This window comes from Nilaparvata lugens, chromosome X (assembly GCF_014356525.2).
Source record: "Nilaparvata lugens isolate BPH chromosome X, ASM1435652v1, whole genome shotgun sequence".
NCBI classification, from domain to species: domain Eukaryota; kingdom Metazoa; phylum Arthropoda; class Insecta; order Hemiptera; family Delphacidae; genus Nilaparvata; species Nilaparvata lugens.
The window spans coordinates 7,973,585-8,000,838 of NC_052518.1; the positions used below are offsets into that span (position 1 = coordinate 7,973,585).

Here is a 27,254-nt window from a genome sequence, read left to right on the forward strand (position 1 = left end):
CTTAATCTTTTCCATTAAACATTTTTCCGTTTAAATTGTATCTGAAGTCTGATAATTGGAAATCTAAAATCAAACTTTGCATAGATTTGGCGGAGCTCCTGTAATTTTTACTGATATGGGACTTGTGGCAGTTGATAGAGCTCATCAATGAATATTTTAGGTATAAATTTTATCAAAATCGTTGTAGCCGTTTTTGAGAAAATCGTGAAAAACCCTGCTTTTGACATCATTCTCGCCATTTTAGCCGCCATCTTGAATTGTTTTTTGATCGAGTCGGATCCTTATAGTGTAAGGACCTTCAGTTTCGAATTTCAAGTCATTCCGTCAATTCAGAGATGAGATATCGTGATTAACACAGACATACATACACTTATACACACATACACATATACAGACCAATACCCAAAAACTAGTTTTTTGGACTCAGGGGACCTTGAAACGTATAGAAATTTAGAAATTGGGGTACCTTTTTCTTGGAAAGCAATACTTCCCGTACCTATGGTAATAGAGCAAGGAAAGTAAACATGATACAATTACATGATGCATTTATACAGCAATTGGTCTTCAGGGCGTCCGCCAGGAGTTGACTACTATTACAAATTAATGAAATAAAGTTGAGAAGAGAATCATATTATTTGAAAAAAACCCAAAAATTTCTAAACACATCCACTCTGTGTTGAACTCCTCAATCAGCCGAGATCGCTACCTCCAGACTATTCTAAAGAATCTTATCAATTTCTCCCAGCTCTCTCCAATTAATATCTCAATAGCTTATCGCTCATTAAGCTCTCGCACTCTCCAGATTCTAAATCTCAACTCCGCTAAAATTGAACACATTCCCAAGAAATAGATGATATCTTAATTTTGTCTGCTGTTTCACATCGAGCATAGCAACTGACGACCCTCCCTTCCCACTCCATAATTTAGAGGTCATAATTTGATCTTGACTTGAATGTTATGGTTACTTCTGTTCTATTAAGGTTGTCATTAACATAACTTTCAACTCCTAATCGTGCTCCAATTTTACTTAAATGTCATAGAATGTGGGTAGCCATTTCTGCTCTCTCCCAACACTTCTCCCAAAACTCTTGAATTATACATTCCCGGAGCCTTTCCAATTAATTGAATTCAATAAATCTGAAGTTTTGTAGACACAAGTATTGTATGTGAGCGACTCTTCTTAATATACATTTAATTATCAGCCTTTTGTGGATCAACCCTTCAAATTTTTGAAAAATCAATAAAATTATACTAAAACTTTGTCCAGAGTACTTCTCTTATAAAGATTTTTTTTCAATTTTTCCCACTTACAATTTTCTGGATATCTAAGTGAGTACCGTTGATCCCTGGGACGGTCTTTTTTTAAAAGTTGAATTGAAAGGAAAAAAGTGTACAGGTAACAATAACAATAAAATTCTCTCCATTAATACTATTAATGTTAAAGCAGCTTTAGTGTCAAGGGTGAAATCTTCAATTTTGCAACAACTGTCAACTCAGCAGTTCCCCACCTTTATCAGAGAGATGGGCACTTTAGATATGCTCACCACCCAATAAGTCTCAATAGAGCTGCAGAATCAAGAATAAAATTGTAAAGAATACAATTATTGTATTCCAGACATTCCCTTCAAATATTAAAATTCCCTTAAAATTCATGTTAAATCCATTGTGACTATAGTAACCTTGAAGAGGTGAGATAGCGAAAGGATACTTTCGCCCCATCTAGCGGTATAAAATTGTAGCCAGCGCTATACAAGATGATGCTCAGTTCCGAATTTACATGCTAGATAGCGCTAGCGTAGCATTTTGTCATACCAACCATTCTGTCTGCGGTCTCTACTCACTGAAACAACGCTTCACTGAAGTTTCACAGGAAGATTTCAACTTTTTTGAAGTCCAGTCACTATGTCTATACATTTTCCGGGAAGTAAATTCCAAAATGTATTTACTGCGTCATCGACCACTTGAATTGAAAAAGTTTAAACCTTTTCTAAGCTTTGTGCTACCTACAGAGTACCATAACTAAAAAAATATTTTTCTTCCTTTTCAAGTTTTCTGTAATCAAATCCAGTTCTCACAACAGATTTTTTTACTTTATTGGCACACATGCAACTCTTGAAAAATGTTAATTTTGTGTGTAATTTTTGAAAATTCTCAATAAACGATCTCTGAGCTTTTAGCGTTCATATCTAGACCAAGTTCAAACATTCCCGAAATATTCGTTTTTGAAAAAGCTGAGAAACAAATAAATCTGATGAGAAATTAATTGATGAGAATCCTTACATCACAATCGTCTGTGTCAGTCCTATATTCTTTACCAAATTTCAAATAGTTTACATGAGGCATACAATACTTGAAAAATCAGGGAAAACGCAAAAGTCGTCAATATTGTATTTTTTTAAGTGATTATTCAATATATTCATAGCACGCATCTAGAGCTATAACCATATTAACCATGATATCAATTGAACTGATAAATTATTGAAATCAGATAAATTTTGTGAAGTTGATTTCCGCCATTAAATTAGAAATTAGATCCACCATTTTGAAATCAAGAAGAGTTGCTCCTCATCGCTGAAGCTCCATTAAAACTAGACCTATTATTATTTTTGAAAAATTTGTCAATATTAAAACTTATATTAGATCGCAATTCAATTTTCAATCTGTTTGAAGCTACATAGATGAACTGATGAATAGTTGGATTTTGGCTGGATAAAAAATCATTTGGTGCCCCCAAAAACCAGCGCCCGGTGCAAGTGAACCCTTTGCGCCCCCCTACATCCGGCCCTGATTACACATAATGCATTTTTGAATGCTACCATTTAAATAGCTGAGGAGGAGTCCGAATATTCCTTGTTTGCTTGCTGATGAGTTATTGGAACAAAAAACTTTCAAATCATTGGAAAATTGAAGTTATTTCTCTAAAATCACACAGCATACCATACAATATAATTTTGTTATTTTCCATCTTGAAATATCTGTATAATATTATGTTATGTTACAAAACATATGGGGGTACGTGAATGCCCATATCCTAAAATCATCTGGATGTTCTGACATCGTATAAAGAATGAACAAAAAATTAATGAGTATTTTCTATAGTCAATACCAGGAAAATTACGATGTGAAAGACCTTGAAACCAGTAGATTGGAACAAAAAAGATAAACACTACTACCGTCAAATATGCTGTTGAACATACTGAGTATGCTACAAACGCAAATCCGATGGCAAACATAGATTTCATTTAGCCAAGGATAGATCACTGAGCTGTTACCTCCCAACCTACCCTCTCTCTCAATCTTTCTGTATTGCTTATTGAATAAATATTCATAGCCCTCTTCTTTTTTTCCAATAATTGCTCACTCTGGCATACTACTTCTGATTTCTGCTTGTAGTGTGGCTATCAGCATCAGTAGTTGTTGCCTTAGCAACTGTTGCCTAGCAACAGTAGCCTAGCAACAGTTCTTCGTATGAGATTTTATATAAAAATTCGTTCATGGATCTTGTCTCTACAACTTGTACTTACTTTACACAGCTTTTGAAAAATTTTACTGTGTCAGATTTTTACTTTCCTTGCCCTATTACCATAGGTAAGGAAAGTATTGCTTTCAAAAAAAGTTAAGGTGCCCCAATTTCATGTTTTCTATACGTTTCATTACTTTCCTTGCCCTATTACCATAGGTAAGGAAAGTATCGCTTTCAAAAAAAATTAAGGTACCCTAATTTCATGTTTTCTATACGTTTCAAGGTCCCCTGAGTCCAAAAACATGATTTTTGGTTGTTGGTCTGTGTGTGTGTGTGTGTGTGTGGTTGTGTGTGTGGTGTGTGTGTGTGGTGTGTGTGTGTGTGTGTGTGTGTGTGTGTGTTGGGTGTGTGTGTGTGTGTGTGTGTGTGTGTGTGTGTGTGTGTGTGTGTGTGTGTGTCTGTGAACACAATAACTCCATTCCTAATTAACCGATTGACTTGAAATTTTAAACTTAAGGTCCTTACCATGAGGATCCGACAATAAGAAATTCAATAAAATTCAATTCAAAATGGCGGAAAAATGGCGAATAATGGCTAAAAAACCATTTTTTCACGAAAACGGCTCTAACGCTTTTCTTCAAATTCATACCCTAGATAGCTATTTATAAGCCCTATCAACTGACATGAGTCTCATTTCTAGGAAAATTACAGGAGCTCCATAATATTCTTGAGAAAAATGGATTTTGTTGAATTCCTATCACGAGTTTCCCAAAAATGACTTGACCGATTTTTTCAAACTCATACCCTTTATAGTTATTTATCAGCTCTATCAACTGGCATGAGTCTCCTCCCTGGGAAACTAACAGGGGGTCCACTCCATCCCTGAGAAATTTACTTTGAAACCTCCTTCTCGTGCATGATGTAGAGCAGTTTATTCAAAAGAACACACAGTCGAGATATTTCATCTGTAGAACAGCTGTTTTGACGACTTAAAATTATCGAATTCCACAATTCACACAAAGAAAAATGTACTCTGAGAACTATTATATGCAATAGTATGATTGTAGTTTTAAATATGTAGCCGCCAATCGTCATTAGGCCTAACTTATATTATTATTCCCCTAAATACATCTCGTTTAAGAATGAGGCTTAAAGTTCAATGAGCAAGGAATGTTGTGTGAGTGTATCACACCAGATTTTTATTGAATTGGATGAATTAATATTCAAAAACAAAATACAAAGAAGCTTTACAAAAAATGAAAATATGCTACTGCACTAAACTAAATACTGCACGTACTAAAAATACAGGAACTGCTCTTTTATTCCATTAGAAACAATGACATCAGAAAGAAGACATGCCTACTAAAATGACCTACTAAACTAAAATGACCTAATTTATGGTTGGAACTAGACGTTGGAATATTTTGAATTTTTTTATATTAAAAGGTACTACAAGATTTTATATATATTTTTTTAATTTGTACAAAAGGAGCCCATATGAGTGAAGTGTTTTATACCTACTAAGCTATAGCAGAGAAAACCTTTACAAGATTGTATGAAGAAAACCTGAAATTTTTTATTCTATGATTTTATCTTTTAGGCCTCCGTTTATTCTCATATTTTTGTCCCTGATGATATGTATAGGCTGTAAATTCGAGTAGATTTTTCATAGCAATTAAATCGTTTGCAAATCTGATCTAGGCTATAGGACACACAAACGATGTTCTTTTGTGACCTCTGCCATCCGTGACAATTATTCCATTGTTAAATGACCAGAGGTGACCTTCAGACGTCGACCTCATCTGTGACACCAGTGCTCGACTGTCGCCCACAACATAATAAAGTCCTCGACTCCATCACTTCCTCTTTATCGCACTCTCTCCATTTCTCTCTTGCCAACTACTTCTTTTTGCTTCTCTCTTTCGTTTCAATTACATAGTGTTAACACAGCAATTAAAGTACCTCGATGAATTTTTCTTGTTCGCGTAAAAGCGTTTTCAAGATTTCAAGAAGAAGGAGAAGGAAAAGAAGAAAAAAAAGGGAGAAGGAGAAAAAGAAGACGGTGAAGAAGAAGAACAAGAACAAGAAGAAGAAGGAAAAGAAGGAGAAGAAAAAGAAGAAAAGGTAAAGATAATGTAGAAGAAGAACAACAACAAAAACAAGAGATGAAAAGAAGGGAAGAGAAAACAGAAACTTCAAGAAGAAGAACAAGGGAGAAGAAGAAGAAGAAGAAGAGGAAGAAGAAGGGGAAGAAGAAGAAAAAGAAGAAAAGGTAAAGATAATGTAGAAGAACAACAACAACAAAAACAAGAGATGAAAAGAAGGGAAGAGAAAACAGAAACTTCAAGAAGAAGAACAAGGGAGAAGAAGAAGAGAAGAAGAAGAAGAAGAAGAAGAAGAAAAAAAGATTACAAACGGCCATACCGTTCAAAAACTGAAATGATGCTAAGCTTTTATAAATTGAAATGAATAATTTTCATAACAGTATAGAGGTCATCTTTTATAGTTAACTGAACTAAACTGGCTAAGTTACTAGTCACAAAATCACTCTCCCATGTACAACTACTATTATTGATATCTGACAAGAATATAGTTCTCATAATAAATTAATAACAAGTATCCAGTATAATTTTGAATATTTGAAATCCAATTCCTATTTAAAGTAATTAAATTTTTCATATTTCAGCTGAGCTTTAGTGTTTACGAGTTTGTGTTTCTTGAATAGTTACAATTTTTTTTTAAATAAATCAATATTATATGTTACAAGTGGTTATTGAGTGGAATATTTCCAATTAATCTATCAATTTAAGCCATCTAAATTCATAGTTTTAATGTTTATTTTGGACCAAAATTTTATAAAAATTGTACACGTGAAATTCTAACCTTAACTTGGACTTTGTCACTTATAAATTTGGAAGAAAAATAGCACAAGGACTGCCTTATTATTTCATCTTTCAATGTTATTACATTAGTTTCATTTGCATTGTAAATAAATAAATTACTCAAATAACATTCAAATTGTCGTACGAATGTAAGTAGATTGTAGAGAACTCTTGAATCTCAACAGCTCTTGAAAGTGTATTCATAATTTTTACTGCTGTACCAAGAAGTACCAATGAGTACTGAACTGTTCACAAGAATTAAGGAAAGTTGAGGAAGAAGTTGAGAAAAGCGTTGAAGTAGAATGAGTTGAGAAAAAAAGGAAGATGAATGAGGATGAGGAGAGGGGTAGGAGGAGGAGGAGGAGGAGGAGGAGGAGGAGGAGGAGGAGGAGGAGGAGAGGAGGAGGAGGAGGAGGAGGTGGAGAAGAAAGAGGAGGAGAATGTGATGTTAAGTAGGAGAAAGTGAGGTTTAGGATTATAGGAGGAGTTGGAGTAGAGGAAATATGGATTACGTATTAGAAGAGGAGAAGTACAAAGCTATTTTAACTAATTTTGTTTTATATCCTCCAGATAGACCAACTCTTCTTTTTTTCACTTTCTTCTATCTTCTAATTTTCGTCCTTCGAATATTCTTTCTTGTCCATATTTTATTTCCACTAGTTTTTCTTCTACTTTTTTTCTTTCTTCTTCGTCATCTTCTTCTTCTTCTTCTTCATCATCTTCTTCTCCTCATCCATTTTCTGCTTCTTCTGTTCCTCCTCCTTCTCCCCCTCCTCTTCCTTCTCCTCCTTCTCCTCCTTCTTCTCCTTCTCCTCGTCTTCTCTTTCTCCTCCTTCTTCTTCTTCTTCCCCGCACTTCTTCCATTCTATCTTCAGTCTTCTTCTCCTCCACCTATAGTGAGGTCCACGTTATAATGGCAGTGGATTAAGATAGAAGAATAGCGATGCCGATTCTCTGCATTAATTAATTATATTTCCACACTGTGAAAACATAATTGGCATCGTTCTGGACCTAGAAAGGGATAGTACCACCGTCTTTGTCAAATGATAGACAATGATAGCAAAACCAAAGTAGATCAAATACTGTCATTATAACGTGGACCTGATATACGACTGTCTACGTTAGAATAGAGACAGACTATCATCTATGTATCTGCCAACTGCATACGACAATAAAAATCGTCATTCAAAATGAAGCCCACACGCCCGCGACTAGAGGCTTAATACCGGTTATATTGCCAGTCATCAACGAGATATCCTCCCTTACTCACTCTCGCTCTCTCTCTTCTCTCTCTCTCTCTCACACTCTCTCTCACTCTCTCTCTCTCTATCTCAAATCATGCTCCCTCTCACACTCAATCACGCTCTCTCACTCTCTCTCTCTCTCTCTCACTCACTCTCTCTCTCACACTCTCTCTCTCTCTCTCTGTCTCTATCACTCCACATCAAACCTCTCTCTCACTCAATCTCAATTCATCATGCTCCCTCTTACACTCAATCACTCTCTCTCTATCTCTCTCTATCACTCCAGATCCTTCCTCTCTCTCACTCAATCTCAATTCATCATGCTCCCTCTCAAACTCGATCACTCTTTGTCTCTCTGTCTCTCTCACTCCACACCCTTCCTCTCCCTCACTCAATCATAATACATCATGCTCCCTCTTACACTCAAACACGCTCTCACTCTGTCTCTCTCACTCTCTCAGAGAGTTGGTGGGAAGAATACTTTGAATATTCTTTCCAAAGAAGGACATTGATATGTCCAAAGCTCCGCCAATTTATGTAGATGCATAACAATATTATCTATTTTAGCTATAGTTATTACAATTTTTTTCATATTATATGCAGCTCAATAATTATTTTCTTAATAATTTATATTTTGTAAATTCATCCATAATTTTGCTGTATTGTAAGCTATTGTATATAAGTGTATAAGCCAGTATATATTGTAATCTACATAAATAAAGTACTCAATCAATCAATCAATCACTCCACACCCTTCCTCTCTCTCACTCAATCTCAATACATCATGCTCCTTCTCACACTAAATCACGCTCTCACACACACTCTCTCTCACACTTCTACTCTAACTCTCACTCACACACACACTCTCTATCTCTCACTCTAACTCTAACTCTCACTCAATCACGATATCCTCTCTCTGTCTCTCTCACTCCACATCAACCTCTCTCTCACTCAATCTCGATTCATCATGCTTCCTCTCAAACTCAATCACTCTCTCTCTCTCTCTATCTCTGTCTCTCTCACTCCATACCCTACTCTCCCTCACTCAATATAATACATCATGCTCCCTCTCACACTAAATCACGCTCTCACACACACACTCTCTCTCACACTTTCTCACTCTAACTCTAACTCTCTTACACACACACACTCTCTCTCTCTCACTCTAACTCTAACTCTCACTCAATCACGATCTCTCTCTCTCTCTCTCTCTGTCTCTATCACTCCACATCAAACCTCTCTCTCACTCAATCTCAATTCATCATGCTCCCTCTTACACTCAATCACTCTCTCTCTATCTCTCTCTCTATCACTCCAGATCCTTCCTCTCTCTCACTCAATCTCAATTCATCATGCTCCCTCTCAAACTCGATCACTCTTGTCTCTCTGTCTCTCTCACTCCACACCCTTCCTCTCCCTCACTCAATCATAATACATCATGCTCCCTCTTACACTCAAACACGCTCTCACTCTGTCTCTCTCACTCTCTCAGAGAGTTGGTGGGAAGAATACTTTGAATATTCTTTCCAAAGAATGGACATTGATATGTCCAAAGCTCCGCCAATTTATGTAGATGCATAACAATATTATCTATTTTAGCTATAGTTATTACAATTTTTTTCATATTATATGCAGCTCAATAATTATTTTCTTAATAATTTATATTTTGTAAATTCATCCATAATTTTGCTGTATTGTAAGCTATTGTATATAAGTGTATAAGCCAGTATATATTGTAATCTACATAAATAAAGTACTCAATCAATCAATCAATCTCTCTCACTCCACACCCTTCCTCTCTCTCACTCAATCTCAATACACCATGCTCCTTCTCACACTAAATCACGCTCTCACACACACTCTCTCTCACACTTTCTACTCTAACTCTCACTCACACACACACTCTCTCTCTCTCACTCTAACTCTAACTCTCACTCAATCACGATATCTCTCTCTCTGTCTCTTCTCACTCCACATCCAACCTCTCTCTCACTCAATCTCGATTCATCATGCTCCCTCTCAAACTCAATCACTCTCTCTCTCTCTCTATCTCTGTCTCTCTCACTCCATACCCTACTCTCCCTCACTCAATCATAATACATCATGCTCCCTCTCACACTAAATCACGCTCTCACACACACACTCTCTCTCACACTTTCTCACTCTAACTCTCACTCTCTCTTACACACACACACTCTCTCTCTCTCACTCTAACTCTAACTCTCACTCAATCACGATCTCTCTCTCTCTCTTTCTCACTCTAACTCTCACTCACACAGTCTCTCTCACTCTCTCTCTCTCTGCTCAAAACGAATTAGTTGGCCTTGAAACTGCAATCTTCCTCCACTAACGACCATCCCAATTACGGCAACAGTGTAGGGCACTGGATAAAATGTTAACGCTGATCTGAACTCAGTCTCAGCCAACCTCTGACGGGCACCAGTTCGCTCTCATCTCTCTCTCTCAATCATGGCACTCACCAGGACCTTCCTCATGCAATTCGCAGTTTTGGCTTTAACAATGGCCATCATTGAAAGTCGGTCAACAACAACTAAGGCTCCAGTAAGTAAAGCCACTCAATCACCTTCATTTTACTTGTAGAAATTCAGAGGTAAAACAACTTAAATTCCTTAAATAAAAAGGAAGAAATTGAATTTCTAGGTCTATATCTTGAAAACACACTCAGTTGGTCCGTTCACATTCAAAAATATGTAAAAAATTAAGCTCTGGAATTTTCGCGCTGAGACGACTAGCAAAAATTTCCAACTTAGAAACGTTAAAAGCAGTGTATTTTGCAATGATCCACTCCCACATTTCATATGGAATTGAAATATATGGAGGAACAAGCATCTCAAACTTAAATAAAATACTCCTATTACAAGAAGAAGCAATAAGAATAATTCTAAATCTTTATAGAGAGCAACCATGCGAGCCATTCTTCAGTAAGTTAAAGTTCATGACGGTGTACAGCCTGTACATTTATAGGACAATATTATATATAAAAACTAACGAATCTAGATTCCCACGGCAAGTAGATATACATAATTACAACACAAAAAATAAAAATAATTTTACAATAAACACAATAAGGAAAAATACAAACAAAGTCCAACGTACATGGGAATAAAATTTATTGGGTTGTCTCCCAGGTTGCATAAGACATGAACCTGATAGATCAAAATTCAAGGATTGCTGAGAGCATATTTGATGGATTTAGCATGCTACAGTATAAACGAGTTTACTGTAAAAAAATGAATTTTTCCTCCACCTACTGTCTAAAGTACTTACTTTACTCCCTGAAACCTAATACTAAAGTGTCACTTTTTCGCTCTCGGTAGTAAAACACAGAAAAACTCCCTAGGGAGTAAAAGTGACTCCATTTTAAATAACATGGGAAGCATCTCTATTTTAAAAACTTACATGGTAATAGGTTAGAAGGTCTAAGCTCAGATGAGAAAGCGTAAAAGAGGTGTATGTCATTGAGTCAACTGAATTCAATACCACAACCAGAAATTTGATCAACTCATGAAATATATGTTTGTATGATATTATATTCTTAATATTAGTAGACGATAGAAATTTATACAATTTTTAAAATATTTTATTCTATTCAAAATACCAGCCAACAAATATTTTTGATCTGTATCCTGCAATTCAAATCTGAACCGCGTGATCTGGAGTCAGCCATTTTTGGTAGCCTGCCCAGCTGATATAATTGTTACAACTTTGGCCGATAGATAGCGCAATCGGCAGTGCCTATCGGACGACCGGTTTTTAGGTTTTAGATTTTAGGTTATGTTGTTAGGAAACATTGTCACCAATACGTAAGTTATTAGAATGATTTAATTTGCCGTTTCTATAAAAAAATGTAGATGGAGGAAAAATGTTGTGTACATCACGAGCGAAAAATACTTTTTCTCCCTCAGGAAAATTGTTGCCCTCGGCTTCGCCTCAGGCTTCAAACTTTTTCCCACAGGGAGTAAAAGTCGTACTTTTCACTCTAGATATACAAATAACTATTATACAGTCACTATTTCTCTTTAGCTTCAAGTTAGTTTTTAGTTTTTTACTTTTTCATGTACATTTTTATGTATGTTTTGGAAAGAAATTAATGATTGATTGATTGATATCAAATCTGTTAAATTTGAAAAGGAACAGTTTTGGGCATAAGCCTGTTGTGCCTCCTCATATAAGTATAATGATAGTTCATGACTGAATATCCTAGGCATTTAGGTATGATATTGGACTCCATTCTAATATCAATGAGTGCTTTGATCATTGCTGAGAATTCTTGATTTATTACAAAATTTAGGTACAAAGAAAATATGGTGATCACCAACCAAGGACATGCTTTACTTGGAGAATTTAATGGATTCTCTCTTCCTTTTGGCCTTGGAATAAACTTGATTTGGAAATACTACACTGTCGTTTCCATTCAGCTTTATTAATAGTTTGAATATAATAAATGTTGTGAAACTAAATAAACAATAAAGTTATCGGTAAAAATCTACTGATCAAAAATCAAAGATGAAAATCAAATTTTTCGAAAATTGTCATCATGATATTACAATAGAGAAAAAAGTAGCAAAAGAAGATAGGCTATCAAAAGATATGCGGCTTTCATGTTCCAAATTTCACTGTCAACTCTAAAGGTGCGTAGAGATATACGCGCCTCCAACACACTCCGCGCACGCTCCGCAATCGCTCCGCACTCGCCCCGCGCACGCTCCGCAATCGCTCCACGCACGCTCCGCACTCGCTCCGCAACCTAGGAGCTTGCCAAGCGCGACCTCTGTTACACGCTCTTCTCGCGTTCCACTCTTGCTCCCCGGTCGATCATCAATCGATCTGCTCGAGTGACGTTCGATTGCGGAGCAGAGCGATAGTCTGTACGCACCTTAACAGTTAGTCTATAGTGAGGTCCACGTTATAATGGCAGTGTTTGATTAGCAATGGTATTGCTACCCTTGTCTATCATTCAACAAAGCGAATAGCGCTATCTCCCTCTCACTTTGCTCTGTTGCCACATCGTATTTTAACAGTGTAGAATTAAAAATTAATTAACAAAATATTTCATCTCAATTATGAAAACTCATTATGAAATTATTGAGAAATATAATGTCTAGCTGATAAAATATAATTGATTATTTCAAACGAGAATGAACAGTTTATATTATATCAATAAACCTGTATCAGCTGCCGTCTATAGAAGGCATTGACAAGACAGAGGTTGACAAGAGCAAATCATGGTTACAATATTGATAGAGAAGACGTTTTCACGCGTAGCTATAAATTTCATTGCGATGTTGTCTATTCCCCTTTATTATCTAGATGGGGTGACCTTTGGTCCCTAGGGAGTAGAGTAGTTTTGACTCTAGGGAGAAAAGGTAGTACAACATCGGTAGTATGGAAAGGTAGTGAACAACATCTCATTTTTTGAGCTAGTCCTTCGTCCCCCGATATAACAGGAGTATGCTTTTCAAAATAAGTCATGATCTCATTGTCAACGAGAAAAACAGTTCGTTATAAATAAACTGGTCTTCAGGGGTCTTATACTTTATACTTTTACTTAAATACTTTTCAAAATAAATTAATGTTTTCAAATGACATATTGATGTAAAGCTAGTTTCTTCCTGAAATGAATCGCATTTACATATTTTTTATCAATACAGCGGTTTTATATTTAAATTCCTTTACGGGAATAATCTTTGAATAATAATTGATTAATAATAATATCGAGAGACCTGGCTCAGCTCTTGTGTCAGAGTTTTCAGGTCACAACTGATCAATTTCAGGGCCTCTGACATGACCTAACGACTGCTTTTTAGGCAGCCAGGACCGACGACTTAACGTGTCCATCCGAAACACAGGAGTGGTCCGAGATATATATCTTGTCCGGGTTGGGATTTGAAATTAAATTCGTGTATGTCTTTTTGTTGGTGCAAATTCCTTTACGGGTATAATCTTGTCTGGGCTGGGATTTGAAATTAAATTCGTGTATGTGTTTTTGTTGGTGCAAATTCCTTTACGGAATAATCTTTGAATAATCATATGCAGGGGTAAAAACCTCACCCCCACCCCCTAAAAGGCCAAGGATGACACCCTCCTAAATAACCTGAATTTAATACTATCTGTCCCATGAATACCCTTAAAATTGTTTATGAACCCCCCCCCCCGGCACTCCGAAGAATTTCGAGGACGCAATTTGCATCCTCGCCCCCCCCCTTACCATATGTAATCCAAGTCTCTTGCTAATGAGAGAATTTTGTTTCATAGATTAACTCTTGTGAAGAAGGTTGGCGGGAGGAAGACAAGGGAGCTTATTATAGAAATTAATTATAGAAATAATTAAGCTCAGTTGAGATTTAGTGTTTACAAGTTTGTGTTTCTTCAATGGTTCCAAATTTTCTTAAATAACTCAATATTATTCGTTACAAGTGGTAATTGAGTGGAATATTTCCAATCAATTTATCAATTCAAGCCATCTAAATTCATAATTTATAGTTTTCATGTTATTTTGTACTCAATATTTTCAATAAAAATTGTACACGCGCGTGGAATTCTAACCTTATTATCTTGGACTTTGTCACCTATAAATTTGGAAAAAAAATAGCACAAGGACTAACTTATTATTTTATCTCTCAATGTTATTACATTAGTGTCATTTGCATTTTGAATAAATAGAAAAATGAATAACATAAAGTAAAATTGCGAAGAGGGTTTTGGGATAACGTGAATATTCAGTGAACCTTTAAAAAAAATTGGAGTACAGTATGTGGTTTGCGTGTGAGTATACACAGTACATATTTGTAATAACAGAGAAAAGAATCCAGTAACGTGTGACATCTACTTCATCGAAAAATCAGTTGATCAATTTATTTTTATTTATTTTTATTTATTCAGTTGATCAATAATCAGCGGCTAGGAAATCAACGATGGGCTAGGTTGATCAGTAACCATCTTCATTTAGTACGTCCAGTTTTCAGTTCGTCAAGTTCCTGTCGCTTTCAGAAAGTCCAGTGGCAGTGGATACAGTATCATATATTTAATTCTAAAATTATCAAAACAATCTCAATAATAGTACATAGAAGGTTGCCTTGATCGCATAAGACGCGTGGAGAACGCAGATATGGTGTGACGTCATTCTCTGACCTCTCGGCCCGGCTTAACATGCATTCAAACGTAAAAATGCCCTACTTTGAGCCCTCATAGCAAATTAACCATCAACACTACACATAAGTGGGTGACATCAATATGTTCAGCATTTTATCATCTTTGAAACAATATCAAAACCAATTTTAAATAAAAATCCTGTACATGTTACTGTCTAAACAAATTGCTTGAGTACAAGCATAGAGAAACAATAGCATAAGTAGATATCCCATGGTATAGGGCGTTTATGTCGCAACTTTTACTGTTATCTCAAACCGATAGTTCATGTAATTCTTCCCCGTGAAGCTGTTTGACTCTGGTAGTCTCTCATATTGGTAGAGAGTTAGTGGGGAGGATATTTTTAATATTCTTTCCGAAGAATGGACATTGATATGTCCAAAGCTCCGCCAATTTATGTAAATGCATAACAATATAATTATCTATAGCTATTATATTACAAATTACTTTTCATATCATATGCAGTTCAGTAATTATTTTCCTAGTCTATATTATGTAAATTCATCTATAATTTTGCTGTATTGTAAGCTATTGTATATAAGTGTATAAGCCAGTATATATTGTAATCTACATAAATAAAGTACTCAATCAATCAATCAATCAATCAATCAATATTGTGACGTTCATACACTCTCACCCCAACAAAACAGTAGAATTTGACAATAATCGACAGCAATCGGCTTGAGATAACAATAAAAGTTGCAACATAAACGCCCTATACCATGGGATATCTACTGACGCTAAAGTTTATCTATGGTACAAAGGAGGTTGTACTAATTGAACATAGTGATAGATTCAAGGCTTTCTATACTTTCCAAAATAAATTAATATTTTCAAATGACATACTGATGTAAAGCTAGTTTATTCCTAAACTGAATCGAATTTTCATATTTTTTCTCAATACAGCGGTTTTTATGTGAGGAATTGATATTTGACGCGGTGTTTTGTATGTAATCCATATGAGAAGCCGGCGTTTGCCGGCCGAGACGTCAGAGTCTGACGTATGCTCATGTCATCTCATCTCATGCGCGTATACGTATATACGCGCTCGAGGCAACCTGCTATATACTATCCTTGAATAATACCAGCATAATTATTGCCACTCGAAAACAAAAACCCAATCCCTCACCCTTCCCTAATCTATCTTTCAACCTTCATCTAGCTTCTCCCTAGTCCATTGTCACTAATCCCTAACTAGTGTGCAACGGTGTAGCTTAATGTGTATCAGCCTGCAACGAGAGCTTGATACCGTGAGACTTGGCGAACTAAACGGCTTAACTTATCACTTGTCTCAAGTGTGAACATCTCAACTATAAGTTGCAGGCACGGCCCAGGGACTTTGCCGCCCTGGGCGAAATCAGCAAACGCCGCCCCCCCCCCCACCACCGACATGTATCCCGTCTAATAATTGTTTACTTAAAAATTTGCCGGAAGGTTATCAGCTGTTCAAGTTGAAAATTACATTTAAACAAATATTTGACAAATATAAATATTGAGGAATAAGTGCAGGCAACGAATGCTCAAATAAAGGTATGGAGGGAAAATTTTGGAACACAATTTTCAACTCTACAGCTCTTTTAAGGATGGTAAGAGGATTAATATATCAAAAGTCCTCACCCTTACCCCATGTACTAAAGGGGTGGGGGTAGTTTGAAAGTACCATTTTTCCATTTTTCTCATATATCTCGAAAACTATGCATCTTATGAACATTTGTACACTGTACAAAATTGAAGCTCACAAAATTACCAATAAGATTTTTTCTCTACATTTTTTTCATATCTCAAAGTTGTCATATCTCAGAAGTTCAGTTTTAATGTTGAGAGTAAAAGTTTTGTTTGGTAGAGGATTTCGATAAATCTAATACTTTTTGAGATATATATGTTCTAAGGTGATGCTACTAAAACTGCTGCAACAGTCTTAGGGAAATGCGTAAAATAGTGAAAATATACATCAAATTGAATATAATTTGATGCTTCGTCAGCTTATAATCAGCACGGATTTTTTTCATCAATCGTTCAAAAATTATAAGGCCGAAAAGATGAAAAAATTGGAGGCAGAAGTGTTTTTTCAAAAAATGTCTCACCTTCAAGAGCGGATATCTCAGAAACTATAAGAGATAAAATGTAGAGAACAAAACTTGTTGGTAATTTTGTGAGCTTAATTTTGTACAGTATACAAATGTCCATAAGATGCATAGTTTCCGAGATATATGAGAAAAATGAAAAAATGGTACTTTCAAACCACCTCCACTCCTTTAGCACATGAGGTAGGGATGAGGACTTTTGATATGTTATCCTCTTACTATCCTTAAAAGAGCTCTGGAGTTGAAAATTGTGTTCCAAACATTTCACTCTATAATCTCAAATTGACTGGACTAGAACAGTAACACAAAATATCTGATTAAACTATTTTTACTTTTCTTGCCCTACTACCATAGGTAAGGAAAGTATTGCTTTCCAAAAAAAATTAATTTACCCCAATTTCAAGTTTTCTATACGTTTCAAGGTCCCCTGAGTCCAAAAACATGATTTTCGGGTGTTGGTCTGTGTGTGTGTATGTCTGTGAACACGATAACTCCATTCCTAATTAACCGATTGACTTTTGAACTTGAGGTACTTATACCATGAGGACCCGACAATAAGAAATTCAATTCAAGATGACGGAAAAAATGGTGGATGATAACTAAGAAACCATGTTTTTCACGATTTTCTCAAAAACGGCTCTAACGATTTTCTTCAAATTTATACCATGGATAGCCATTTATAAGCCCTATCAACTGACATGAGTCTCATTTCTGGGAAAATTGCAGGATCTACGTAATATTCTTGAGAAAAATGGCTGATAATTACTAAAAAACCATATTTTTCACGGTTTTCTCGAAAACGGCTGTAACGATTCTCTTCAAATTTATACCATGGATAGCTATTTATAAGCCCTATCAACTGACATGAGTCTCATTTCTAGGAAAATTGCAGGAGCTCCGTAATATTCTTGAGAAAAATGGCAGATGATTTCTAAAAAACCATGTTTTCCACGGTTTTCTCGAAAACTGCTCTAACGATTCTCTTCAAATCTATACCATGGATAGCCATTGAGCCCTGGCATGCATGGATAGCATGGATAGCCCTATCAACTGACATGAGTCTCATTTCTGGGAAAATTGCAGGAGCTCCGTAATATTCTTGAGAAAAATGGCGGATAGTTACTAAAAAACCATGTTTTTCACGATTTTCTCAAAAATGACTTGACTGATTTATTTCAAATTCATACCCTATATACTTATTTATCAGCTCTATCAACTGGCATGAGTCTTTTTCCTGAGAATTTGATGGGGTCCACCCCATCCTTGAGAAATGGACTTTGTAAACTCCCTCTCGTGCATGAGGTAGGTAGTTAGAGCAGTTTATTAAAAGAACACATAGTCGAGATATTTCATCTGTAGAACAGCTGTTTTGACGACTTTTAAAAAATCATCGAATTTCACAATTTACACAAAGAAAAAAGTACTCTGAAAACAATTATATATATACACATTTACACATATACAGTAGTCTGATCGTAGTTTCAAATATGTTGCCACCAATCGTCATTATGTTATTCCCCTAAATTATTCTCGCTTTAGAATGAGGCTTACAGTTCAATGATCAAGGAAAGTTGTGTGAGTGTACCACACCAGATTTTTATGTTAGGAACAGATATGGTACGGTACACAATAAGAAAACATAATTAAGACAGTAGTTCTAAATCAAGAGACTGCAACAGAGTATTGGTCCGATTTAACTTGCTAAGTAATCAAAACTACAATTGCTACAACACGAGTTTGTTCAACACACTTGTTTAATTAAGTAGAATTCGTCTGACCTTTGCATAGAAAAATTCCTTCTCTAGTTCTTCAAGATCTAGGGACTGAGATATTTTATGTTCGCTAGACCACTCAGACATTCCTGGGATATTGTTGATCTTAGATATATGTCTTTATTAGCTTGAGTTTGGAAAAGCTTCTTATAAAATTTTACTATTCACATGAAATTTATTATTTATTTGCATTTAAAAATGTTCCGTTCCTTAAAATTTGCCGCCCCCAAAAATCTGCCGCCCTGTGCGGCCGCCCGGTCCGCCCGGTCCCCTGGGGCCGGGCCTGATAAGTTGAGTGTTTCAACTTTACAGTATCTCAAGTAATGCTCAAATTTGGCACTTGTTGAACTTAGATCTTAACGAACTTGAAGCACTCCCTAGTAACCAGTGCAAAATATGGAAATTTCAGACTCAGGTGGCTATACTATTTCCAACTGAACAAATTAAAATTCTCTATTGGCATTGTCATTGTTTGTACATTGACTCAGGTGGCAATATTATTTTCAACTGAACAAATTCAAATTCTTTATTAGCATTGTCATTGTATGTACATTGACTCAGGTGGCAATATTATTTTCAACTGAACAAATTCAAATTCTTTATTGGCATTTTCATTGTTTGTACTTTGACTCAGATGGCAATATTGTTTTCAACTGAACAAATTCAAATTCTTTATTGGCATTGTCATTGTTTGTACATTCAAAAAAATTTCAAAAATTTTTGGGTCGTCATTACAAATATAAATAACAATAATTGATAGAATGGCATAATACATAAACGACGTAGAAGAAAATGGAAGAAAGTAGGAATAAAATGGTAGGAAAAATTAAGTTTTCCAAAATTAAAAAAGATAAGTTTGTAAGCTGATATAAGTAAAAGAAAATGATTTCAACTTGAAAATGACCTAAGTTAAGGTCGAAACTAATATTTTAAAGTTTTAAATAATAAAGGGTAGCTACTACAAGTTTTCATATAGTTTTTATTAATAAGTAAAAGAATTATAAATAAAATCTAGTAAAATTCAGTGAGTATAGAATGTATTTTATACATTCTATAAAGTAATATATTCTATACATTCTATACTCACTGGTAAAACTGTTGTGATGTTGATACACATTTCGCCAACTTCCACAGTTTTTACGGCATTAACTGAAACTTGGGTACCCTATTGCAATTGAGTTATTTTCAATCATATTCCTGCAATATAAGCAGTTGATCACGCACGGAATCAATTTTGGTCGGTAATAATATTGTTTACAATAATTGATATTTTCAATGTTTTCATAATTCTACAGTAATTGAGAAATGATTATTGATATATCAATTCCTTCTTGATGATTTATTAATATTTCAATTATTCATTACTGCTCTATTATTATTACTGTTCTTAATGTCCTTACTGCTCTTTAATTATTGCTCCACAATTTAAATAATTCCAAAATAGAATAAAAGAGCGGTGATTTTCTCACAATTTTTCATTGAAATATACTGTTTAATCGAAAACTTGTTTCAACTCATGATCACACTGTAGATGGCTAAACAATATTCTGATCTACTCTAGTTTAACCAAAAATGACTAAGGAATTCAAAAACGTTTATTCGGGTATTATTTCAGAAACTTTGTCAGGGAAAGTGTTCTAGTACCGTACTCGACTTTGTCTCAATGATATGCTATAGGCTAGGAATCATTAGCAATCATAGGCTACTAAAGTGGAATAAAAAACATCTTCCAACTTGGAGGAATATGAGGAGCAGAGAGATCCAGAGAATCAGTGAAAACAAGCGTGGTTGCCAAGTTGATAAAACAGGCTCAGTCGATGCAGTGCTTTCAGAGTGAGGTGTTGACACTCACTAAAGACGACAGAACGCTGTAGCTCTATCATGGCAACATTTCGGCCGCTACATCTTCTCTGCTCCTGATTTCCCTCCGAGTTGAAAGATGTTTTGATTCCACATAGTTTCGTTCGGTAAACACGCAATCCACAAACTTGCGATGAAATATGATAATTATTCTAGTACAGTAATTACTGTAATGATGTAAAAAATTACCACATAGTGTTAGGTCAACCTATTTCCATAGCCCAAATATCAACCAAATCTGGGAGATTCATTAATTTTTGCAAAAATTGTCAAAAATTAAAATCGCTCAAACTCTTAGGAATGATAGTACTTGACGAGAGGAACAATGATATGTCATCACATTGGCGAAATTCACTCCTACTATTGAGTTATGAGCGTTTGAAGATGAGTGATTTTGCTGCTCTCAGAGTGGAGGAATAGTATATTTCGCACCTAGAGCAGAAAATGAGATTTTTCCGGCTCGAAATCGGTTTTTAAGTCTGAGGCCGTAGGCCAAGGACTAGAAAAGATTGAGAGCCGGAAAAACATTTTTGCCCATGGTGTGAACGATATTTTTCGCCACACTACAGGTATTGCTGACTAAATAAATAAAGAATACAAAATAAAGAATACTCGTTAAGTTATTGTACCTATCTCTTGATTTTAGTGGTAGAAGATTTGCAGTCTGGATGTCAGATTCTTTTAAAATTTCACTTGGAATATCACGGGCGTCGTCATCTTCAAGCATTTTTGAAAATTCAGAATGCGCTAATCAACAATAAATAATTGAATAAAAATGGTTGCGAAGCGAATGCTGAATTAGTTTGATTCGAAACTCGAACTGAAATAATTGCAACTTCAGATGAAGAATGTTGACACTCGCCCGATCTAGCGGATGACTTATTAACTACGGACTTCCAAGCGGCTGGAAAGAGTACACTTTCCGGCCTAGACTGGAAAAGAAACCTGTTTCTTACATCAGATGAGAGTCGTCTGCAAACAAGGTCTTTCAGATCTACGTAGGGACTGGAAAACAGCTGCTTTCTGTGCAGTGTGGCGAAAAGATTCTATGTTCCAGTGAATAACTCATCCTGTATTGTAGCGAAACGTCTCATATTATAGCACGACACTTGTTAGGTCACCCTCTATCCATAGCCTAAATATCAACCAAATCTAAGAGGTGTAGATCCCCCTTAGCGACGCGGAGGAGGGATGTACCACGTACACCAAAACCGGAAGTCTGAATATGACTGAATTCGGTATTTAATCGTGTTTCATTATTTTTATTTCAGCCACCGATGAATGCTGCTCGAGTCAAATCAGTCAAAGACGCTTTTAACAAAATGGACAGAACCGGAGATGGAGTGATTACCATCGAAGACCTCCGAAATGTATACTCCGTCAGGAGTCACCCCAAATTCCAGAGTGGTGAGGAAACCGAAGAACAAATCCTCACCAAGTACCTGGAAAACTTCGAACGGGGAGGGGATATTGATGGAAGGGTGAGTGAAAATTAAGGACTGAAAATTTTGTGAAGTGAACAACTACAACTATTTCTGACTATGTGTAACCTTATCTAAATTTGGGAGAGGAATAGCACAAGGCTACCTTATTTTTTCCCTCCCAATCATTTTGATGATGTACTTGTTGTATCAATCAATAAAGAATAGAGTGAAATTTATTAAAATTGAACTGACACTATAATTTTCTAGGATAGTTTATTATTAAACGAGAATCCAAATTAAATGCTGTAAATCACCACAAAAACTTCTACTGCTGCAAATATCGACAAAAGGTTCGATATTTGTGGTACACTATCAATAGTAACATTTTCAATAATAATATGAATGTGATAATAAATTGAGTGTTGAAAAAAATATTGTGTACAGCTGATGTGCAACGTTTGGCCAAGCTCGACAATAGGGCTCAACTCACACTTACGTGAAGCAGGGAAGAGACTCCATCAGAGACTCGACTCCAGTTGAGAGCATGTGTTTTCAAATGGTGACGTCGCGGAAAATAGAATCGACTGGTCTGAGTGTCACCATTTGAAAACTTTTTTTTCTGATCATTACTTTTTGAGATATGAGCGCTTAAATTTAAAATTTTTGGGACAGAACATTTCAAGTTCGTTAATAGATAAGTCCATGAGATCCAGAAGATAGATTATTCATGGTATTGTTGATCTAGTAAAACATTTTTTTTTTTTGGAAAATATCAATTTTTGAGAAAGTTATTAAATTTACCAAAAATGACCAAAAATAACTTTTAGTCGAGTTATTTTTGGTAAATTGAATAACTTTCTCAAAAATTGATATTTTCAGAATTTTTTTGTTTTATAAGATAAACAATGCCATCAAGAATCTATCCTCTAAGTCCCATGGATTTATATCTTACCGAACTTGGAATGTTCTGTCCCAAAAATGTAAACTTTAGGCACTCATATCTCAAAAAGTAATGATCGGTAAAAATGTTTTCCTTACTTGAGTGATGTGTTTGAATAATACATGATATGAGTAGGCCTAGTATGTTTGAATATTCAACTTATATGTAGTAATATGTTTGAATATTTGCAGGTTACCCTGGAGGAATTTATGAACTACTACTCAGGGATAAGTGCGTCCATAGACAATGACGCCTACTTCGACCTGATGATCCGCCAGGCTTTCAAATTATGAGTAAGGGCCCCGCAGCGGAGAAGGAAACGCTGCAATATCCTCTAAATTGGATGGCGACATCAAACAAGCATCACTAAATCCACAAGTCGATAGGATTTTACTGCACAATCACGTTTAATCACATTAACACTAGCCTATTAATCACATGAATGATCGGACATTCGCGAATTGCCAACAAGTGCTGAATAACAAATACGTTTTTTTATATTCGTGAACATAGTTAGGGCGTGAAAAAGGGTTGGACTACATTTACCTCTTCACAAACTGCGAACAACAAAATACGTAATAGTTCAGTCAACAAGATATTATAGAGGGGAACTTTTGGAACACAATTTTTGACCCTGCAACTCGTTTAAGACCAGTCAGGGGGTAAACATATCAAAATTCCTCACCCCTAGCCCATGTGATAAAGGGGTGGGGGTGGTTTGAAAGTTTCATAGTTTGATTTTTTTCATATATCTCCAACAATATGAGTCTTTCGGAAATTTCCATCGTATACAAAATTGAAGCTGAAAGGCGCATATTGTTAGAGATATATGTGAAAAACCAAAATATGGTAAATTAATAAGAACAATATGAAAACTTGTAGTACCCTTTATTATTTAAAATATTACAACGACTAGTTTCGACCATAACTTGGGTCATTTTCAAGTTGAAATGTGGAAAATAAAAAACAAGTTGATACTATTTAATATGAACATATGCTTTTTTCATATGATTTCTTTATTTTTTTGATTGAAGTTATTAAATTTGATAGAATTGAATTTATTTACTTTTAATTTTATCAAAATAGGATTATTCAAGTCAAATTGGTACCAATTGACTTATTTTTATTGACATATTTTTACCAAAATATGGTACTTTGAAACCACCCCCGCCCCATCACCACATGAGGTGGGGGTTGGGACTTTAGTACTCAGGGGGAACTCAGGTATATTTACCCCCTGACTTGGAGCTGCAGGGTCAAAAATTTTGTTCCAAACATTTCCCATTTTTTTTTTTTGACATTCGATGGCTGGACTAATATCAGTAGTATCTTAATAGTTCAGAATGATCAGACATTCACACATTTTCAACGAGTGCTTAATTTAAATACGTTTTTTTATCTCAGTGAATAAACAGTTGGGGCGTGAATGAGTGTTGGACAATATTCACCTCTCCACAAACTGCGAAAAATAAATTACTCACATTAACAATAGCATCGTAATAGTTCTGAATGATCGGACATTCACAAATTTGCAACGAGTGCCTAAAAACCAAATACTCTTTTATATTCGTGAACATACAGTTGGGAAGTGAAAAGGAATAGACTAGATACACCTCTCCACAAACTGCGAAAAATAAATTACTCACATTAACAATAGCATCGTAATAGTTCTGGATGATCGGACATTCACAAATTTTCAACAGTGCTTAATTCAAATACTTTTTTTTATCTTAGTAAATAAACAGTTGGGGCGTGAATGAGTGTTGGACAATATTCACCTCTCCACAAACTGCGAAAAATAAATTACTCACATTAACAATAGCATCGTAATAGTTCTGAATGATCGGACATTCACAAATTTGCAACGAGTGCCTGAATACCAAATACTCTTTTATATTCGTGAACATACAGTTGGGAAGTGAAAAGAGTTGGACTATATTCACCTCTCCACAAACTGCGAAAAATAAATTACTCATATTAACAATAGCATCTTAATAGTTCTGAATGATCGGACATTCACAAATTTGCAACGAGTGCCTGAATACTAAATCTTATTATATTAAAGCTGCGTACTTCTTTATATTAATTGTGAACATACAGTTGGGAAGTGAAAAGAGTTGGACTATATTCACCTCTCCACATACTGCGAAAAATAAACTACTCATATTAACAATAGCATCTTAATAGTTCTGAATGATCGGACATTCACAAATTTGCAACGAGTGCCTGAATACTAAACCCTATTATATTAAAGCTGCGTACTTCTTTATATTTGTGAACATACAGTTGGGAAGTGAAAAGAGTTGGACTATATTCACCTCTCCACAAACTGCGAAAAATAAATTACTCATATTAACAATAGCATCTTAATAGTTCTGAATGATCGGACATTCACAAATTTGCAACAAGTGTCTGAATACTAAATACGTGTTTTATATTCGTGAACATAGAGTTAAGGCGTGACATTACAATTGGAGTACATTCACCTCTCCACAAACTGCGAAAAATAAAATATTGGTTCAGTGTGAAATAATTTTCTTGTGAATTTTTTAAGATTACATTTATAACAGATGTGACACCACCTAAACTTTCAACTAACAAATCAAATAGCCCTGAAAAATTATCAAGTGCATTTGTCTCTCCATTTTACTAAATTTTGAAACTGTGGTAAGATTTTACTTGAAGTAATTGGGAATTTTAACGGAAATATACAATATTATTCAACGATAAATCAGTTTAAGAGATCGACAAGTGATCTTCATTGAACTCTCAAAAAACTTGGAGAGAACCATTATCTGTGACTGATTTCTCACAACGTTCAAAATATTTTCAAATATAGGCTACACAGGAGTGCAACGTTTTAAGGGAATGCTTTAATTTCAGTTTGTAGCTATGAGGGTGATTGGACTCCAAATTATCTGAAATGTTTTGATGTTAGACATGTACAGAATTGGATATCAATGTGTGTTTAAATGTTTGTTCCCTCAATGTAAACTCTCCAAAATCAGAATGTACCAAGTCATAATTAATTGTAGTAAAATAAGAACAAATGTGTAATACTATAATGTTAATAAAACAATATAAAACTTTTAGTACCCTTTCATTGAAACATTTTAAAAACTTTAAAACATTTTAACGACTAGTTTCGACCTACTTTGGCCATTTTCAAGATAAAGTTTCAGAAATTTTAACTTAAAAATGGCCGAAGTAGGTAGAAACTAGTAGTTAAAATGTTTTAAAGTTTTTAAAATGTTTCAATAAAAGGGTAGTAAAAGTTTTATATTGTTTTTATTAATTTGAATAAAGTAGCCCATATGAATGAAATGATTTTACTATAATATTCTATTCGTAACAAAGTAGCGCATATTTCTGAAATACTGATTGAAAACTTAAAATGTATATTATCAATAAATAAAAAAAAAATCCAAGTAGGCCTACATTTTCAAAAATGTTCATTTACAACACGTTCCAACATCAATGTCATTTTCAAGTGATTCACTTGAAAATGATATTAATGTTGAAACATTTTGTGTGTAAGAATTTTTAAAAAGGGTACTTGGATTTTTTATTTCTTGTAAATTAAGAGTAGACCTAGCTAATAAATGAATTTATTTTATGTATTCCATGAAATAAGTACAACGCTTTATGATAAAATAGAGTTATATCCATGACAAAGTATATTTTTTAAATATTGAATGAAAATATAAAATGTGTATTATCAAGGAATAAAAAATCCAAGTAGGCTGCCCTTTTCAAAAATTTGTATTAACATTTGTTTCAACATTAATATCATTTTAAAGTGACTTGAAAATGATATTAATGTTGAAACATGTTGTGTGTAAAAATGTTTAAAAAGGGTACTTGGATTTTTTATTTATTGTTAATTAAGGCTGTGCAAAGGCTAAAAATAAACTTTCTACTCGTGATATTTTTCAAAGTTTCTCGATTTGTATATCATCAAGCTATCAAAATGGAAAAGTTTTCACTGGGAAACATTTTTTTCCCGATCATTACTTTTTGAGATATGAGCGCCTGAAGTTTACATTTTTGGGACAGAACATTTCAAATTCGGTAAGAGATAAAACCATGAGATTCAGAGGATAGATTCTTCATGGTATTGTTGATCTAGTAGAAAAAACTTTTCTGAAAATATCAATTTTAAAAATAGTTATTCAATTTACTAAAAATAACCAAAAATAACTTTTAGTTGAGTTATTTTTGGTAAATTGAATAACCTTAATATTTTCAGAAAATTTTTGTTTCACTAGATCAACAATACCATGAAGAATCCAACCTCCAAATCTCATGAATTTATATCTTACCGAATTTGAAATGTTCTGTCCCAAAAATTCAAACTTCAGGCGCTCATATCTCAAAAAGTAATGATCGGGAAAAAAATGTTTTCCTGAGAGAAC

The 27,254-nt window shown here is 34.8% G+C and overlaps 1 protein-coding gene across 1 annotated transcript in view; it reads left to right on the top strand.

The window, feature by feature from the left end:
* Nucleotides 1-24,713, top strand: part of LOC111044367 (calcyphosin-like protein) — a 44,368-nt gene extending 19,655 nt beyond the window's left edge. The window contains exons 4-5 of the mRNA XM_022329495.2: nt 21,747-21,956; nt 23,031-24,713. Of these exons, the coding sequence (XP_022185187.1) occupies nt 21,747-21,956; nt 23,031-23,132 (312 nt within the window). The 3' untranslated portion in view covers nt 23,133-24,713. The remainder of the gene's footprint in view (nt 1-21,746; nt 21,957-23,030) is intronic.
* Nucleotides 24,714-27,254: the final 2,541 nt, after the last annotated feature.